The sequence below is a fragment of the Hippoglossus stenolepis genome, chromosome 15 (genome assembly GCF_022539355.2).
Source record: "Hippoglossus stenolepis isolate QCI-W04-F060 chromosome 15, HSTE1.2, whole genome shotgun sequence".
Lineage (NCBI taxonomy): Eukaryota > Metazoa > Chordata > Actinopteri > Pleuronectiformes > Pleuronectidae > Hippoglossus > Hippoglossus stenolepis.
The window spans coordinates 3935755-3940959 of record NC_061497.1 but is presented as its reverse complement, the minus strand read 5'-3'; the positions used below and the strand labels follow the sequence as shown (position 1 = coordinate 3940959).

The 5205-nt window shown below is 41.0% G+C and overlaps 1 protein-coding gene across 1 annotated transcript in view; it reads left to right on the top strand.

Annotated features, from left to right (window-relative positions):
- Nucleotides 1–4757, top strand: part of igsf5a (immunoglobulin superfamily, member 5a) — a 10799-nt gene extending 6042 nt beyond the window's left edge. Inside the window, exons 3-8 of the mRNA XM_035179168.2 lie at nucleotides 121–411; nucleotides 1701–1820; nucleotides 2177–2201; nucleotides 2302–2387; nucleotides 2540–2604; nucleotides 4555–4757. Of these exons, the coding sequence (XP_035035059.2) occupies nucleotides 121–411; nucleotides 1701–1820; nucleotides 2177–2201; nucleotides 2302–2387; nucleotides 2540–2604; nucleotides 4555–4662 (695 nt within the window). The 3' untranslated portion in view covers nucleotides 4663–4757. The remainder of the gene's footprint in view (nucleotides 1–120; nucleotides 412–1700; nucleotides 1821–2176; nucleotides 2202–2301; nucleotides 2388–2539; nucleotides 2605–4554) is intronic.
- Nucleotides 4758–5205: the final 448 nt, after the last annotated feature.

The following is a 5205-nucleotide window of genomic DNA, read 5'->3' as shown; positions in this document are numbered from 1 at the left end:
ACCAACCCTATTGAGCAGGAACCCAATGGGGGCACTCCCTCAGACCACTGGGTCAGATGCTTAAAAAAAGCACTGATTCTCTGAACTAACCTCTTCATTGTCCCGGTCTCTGTCTCTCAGAGAGTGGCACAGTCAACATCCTGGGAGGGAACGTGACCGTGGACCAGGACCAGCAGGTGGAGTTCCAGTGTGTTACTACAGCTTGGTTCCCCATACCCACAGTAAGCTGGACCCAAGACAGTCACGCTATAAACAGCACCCTGTACAACACCAGCAGCATGGCGGATGGGGACTACTTTAACTCCACCAGCGTCCTCAAGTTCCAGGCAGTCAAAAACACCATGGTGGAGTGTTGGGCAACTGTGGCAGCACTAACAAACCCACAGTCCAGCTCCGTCTCCTTGGTGGTTGGTAAGAAAGTCAACTTGTCAGCCTCCTCCTACACTTTCTGCCTCTGTGCTACATTCAATGTTTGGAAAAAGTGAGCTAAATGTATTGTGATTTCATTCTTTGGTTCCCTGTGTTGGTAATATCAAAAACAGCACAAATTCATATAATACCTCCCACTACAATGGAAATCCAGCTTACCACTACACTACACATTCTCAAATCTACATCAAAATCCACAGTTGTGATTATAATGACTTCCTTGGGGAATGCTGCTAAATCAACATCATGGACAGGCTCCATGCTGCAAAACACCAAAAATATTGAAATAAAGTCACATCAATAACAGTTATAAGTGTGTATGACACTGGAGACCATTATGTAGTCCAAGGCCTAACTTGTAACCATCGTGCCAGAGAACACTTTTTACTACACCCATGAGATACTTTTTAGTTTTTTAGTAAGTTGATTAAGTTGATTACTAAATTGATTGATTAATAAGACGATTCATTTTGTCCAGTTGTGACATGGTGTTGTTGTGTTGTGGTTGTAGTCTCACAGCAAAAAGGTTCCCAGTTCAAGTCCTAGTTTGGCTGGGGTCTTACTTCAAGTTTTCTTGTTCACTCCGTGTCTTTGTGGGTTTACTCCCGTCACTCCGGCTGCCTCACACAGTCCAAAGACACATCATAGGTGTAAATGGTTGTGTGTCTCTGTATGTTGGTGATATGGTGGCGGCCTCGCCAGGGTGTATCCCACCTCTAGCTATGGCTGGGATCCTCAATGGATAAGCACTATAGATAATGGATGGATGGATTGTCTCGAAGTGGCCACAACAAACACCCATCAGAGATCCAGGTCATGGTATCTTAGACTTGAACAACTTCTGAAGCTTGAGTTGATATTCCAGATAGGAAGTAAGTGCTGCAGCAACAATGTTTAAGAGACATGTTTAGTTTATTGTAATGGGAGGTGTTATGGTGGGTCGGAGACACTCCTGTATTAACCCCATCATTCAGTTGTGTGACTGAAACCTCAGACTGGTTCAGTATGTGAGAGTGTGTGACATTAAACTGTCAGTAACATTTTCTGTTCAGGCAGTGATGGTGCAATGATCCACTTCCAGAAAACATACAAACCCACTGGAGAAAATAGAGAAAATGGAAATCTACATGCATCACAGGCATTAATGTGGACATTTAAATTGGTTCTTTGTGTCTTGTATTTTAATGTGACAGTTTGTTTTGACAATAATGAATATGTTTTTATCTCTTTGAGTGTTCGATTCTGAATTCCGGCCTTTCCTCTTGCTACAGTTCCCAAACCTACTGACTGGACTGTGCTGATAGCTGTGGTCGTGTCTTTTGGAGGTGCCGCTTTGCTGGTTTTACTCATCCTCGGAATCATCTTCTGCTACAAATGCAGAAAAGAAAAACGTGAGGCCATCAATTCTAACACAAATCACACCACACACTATTTTTAAAATCAGATATGTCGTGGTACTAATTTGTTTGCGGGTAGCAAGTGCTGGAAAATATGAATGAGAATGGGGTCGCTAACAAACATATATTCTTACATATGTGGCAAAAACGCAAAAGAGTTGATGTTACTGATTCTTGATCAAACACGATACTGTAAATCAAAGTGAGACAGTGGGAAGACAGATTAAGAGCAGACTGAGTCACACTTGTTCTATAATCATTACAGTGTTTTTTGAGATGAACAGTTGTGTACGTCTTGTTTACATGTAAATATTTGTACATTCATTTGGTATCTCACGATCCCCCTCCAGAATCCAACTACCAAGATGAAATAAGGTGAGAACAAGAGAACATTTTGTAAATACTCCACCTCAACAGCTTTGGTGTGTTTCTACAACCAGTCGAATACTGTGTTGTGATTTATGTGTGTTTGTAGCAGGAGGGTGTGGACACAGAGCCAGATCAGTACTGTCAGTGCAGCTGGTCAAGCGAATGCAGGATTTGAGCCAGACGGTCAAACAAGTAAGAGCGACGGGTGAAATTGCACTAACACATACACAAGTTCTAGATGAAAATCTGTACATTTCAATTCAAATTTAAAAGTTGAAAGGTGCACTCTATCACATGTTGCTGCTGTTACCAAGCCAGGTCCAAACTCTCGTCTCTGTCCACAGGTGTCGCTCCCAGTGAACTCACTGACAGTGGCTTTTACCAGGCAAATGGCCCCATTGCTCACGAGGTAGGTTGTGGGGTGCTTTTGTAATACACAATGACAATACACAATACAAAGTAGAAAATGATTGCATGCAGCAGTGTACAAAGAATAAATAAGTTCCTGTGGTAGAGACACAGCATCATTTGGAGGAAACAAAGCAAAGATCTGTCACAACTGTCTTCTTCTGTTCCCCTTTGGCTCAGGGCCTGTAGACAATTACTTACTAACGGTAACAAACGGTTACTAACGGTAACAAACGGTTACTAGCGGTTACTAACGGTAGAACAATTTTTACAGATTAAAAGGTAAAGTCAAAGGAATGTGGCATACTGGGGGGATTTGGATTTTATAAAGATAACATTTATTTGTATTCCCTTCACACAGTTATGGAATTGAATAATTTTGATATTCTCACTTTAGTTAAATGACGATATAACAGTAGTGACTAAGTGTTTACAGCCAGGTCAGCAGCTCTGTGAGGCTGTAATTAAGACAAAGCAGTGCTTTGAGCTAAATGCTAAATTCAACATGCTAACATGCAGACAATGATAGTGCTAACATGCTTAGATATAGTAGTGGTAAAGTGTTTTTTATGTTCACCAGCTTAGTTCTATGTATATTATATCGGCATTCTAATTCTACTGCAAATTTCATGTTATCCAATAAATAACTGTAATCAAATGGCACCAACTTCATGGTGCCAATTTGAGAAATAACCCTATGATCATCACAGTCACTAAAGTTCTACCTCTGATGACCATAAATGTCCGTACAAAATGTTTATGGCATTCCATCAAATTGTTGTCACGACAGTGGTCTCGGGTAGTAAGCCAACAAAAGACTGTATATAAATATGTACGACATAATGGCTCCCCAAAAGTGAAGCCAAATTGTCTTGATCGTCCCCTGGTGGCTGGCTACAGTATAGGTTGTAAAACACCTCCCCAGCCAGAGGACATTAAGGGCCAAACTAAAAAGTACATGTCAAATAAATTGTAAATTTGGTTTTAATTACCTATTTAATGCTGTAAAAACAGGGTGAAACATGATTGACAGCTGAGACTGACTCGCTATTAGTTGGGCGCGTGCATCGGCAGGACCTCGATTCCCTGTGGCTCCATCCCACAATCGTTACTGCACTTACTCTGGGTCCAAATGACGCCATCGGTGCAAGATGGCAGCATTGGATATTTAATTTCTAGATAGTTGGAGGAAGCGGAGACACGTCGTCCATCTTTATATTCAGTCTACTGCCCAACATGACAGACACTGCCATCCATAGTCCCCTAATTCACATGGCTATACAATCTCTACATAGTTATTTTAAACTGGCCCTTTTTTTTAATGTAACTGTATGCCAGTTCTTTACCATGCACTATGAAGGAGAACACTTCCTCACTTTGCACCCACACTGCCATCCACCACACACAAACATCCCTCACAGTTGGTGTAGTGTTCACCTTTGGAAAACGTTATCACGGCTCAGAGGTCATGCTGGATTGTGCCAGTAGAAAGCCTGAGAGATTATTTATATCGACCCCTTTTCATTGCTCCTGAAAATGAAATAAACTAAGTATCAGCCACGTGAATTGATCATGTTTAACTACGAAGCTGCTAATCATTTAATGTGTCATTTACACAGCATGAATAATTCAATGCTGATCATTGTTGATCATTCAACTCATTTAAGTACTGTGATGAACGAGGTAGCTCTGTACAAACATGTATTTAATTACAGCCTAGTAATACCAAGCTGATCTATCTCAGCTGAGCAATGTACAGTAGTAACATATTTCATGTGTTATAAACACTGTTTGTGTGTGTGTGTGTGTGTGTATAGTGTGTGTGTGTGTGTGTGTGTGTGTGTGTGTGTGGGGGTAATGTAAGTGTGCACTGTTTTAGCAGCAGCTCCCATATTGAGAGGCAAATCGGATGCATTATTGATGTGACATTTGTTTTGCCTTTGATTTGTAGATGCCTGACATCATCAACAGTGACCAGACAGGAAATGGCTACAACAGTGCCCAGCACACTTTGGACGGAACAGGCTTTAGGAAACACAGACATGTCACCATTGTGTAAGGACAGACAGAAAACCACAAAGAACTTGAACAGCAGCCTGAAGCCAAACTGGGCTGTAAAGGTTGAAAAAAGGTGGACGAAGGCCCAGAGCAAAGACTGATGGAATAACATGGAGTAGATGGAGTCACAAGTTGAGGCTGATATTGCAAAACTACTGGGTATTATTTCTGTACTCAAGTTAAGTTGCAGTAGCAGCATCATGACAGATTAGCACTGACAAACATGACAAACAACTACAGCAGCCTTCTGATGCTCCAGCATAAAATGGTTAGTTTGTTCTCACAGTGGACGAACAGGACTGGGGCCATACTTCTTTTAGCCCTGTTAATCTAGTTCACGCTAAACCATATTGAGTTAAATTATTCAAAAGAGACCATGTTAGACTTCCTTTGTCCTCCTACATTTCTAAATGTCTTATAATGTAATACACTTAATTGCCTATTCTGTGACCGGCAGCTTATTTTTCCAATGTGATAAAATAATTATATATAAAACGTTGTAAACTTGTAATGTTCGAAACAGTCCCTATGAGGAATTACACAT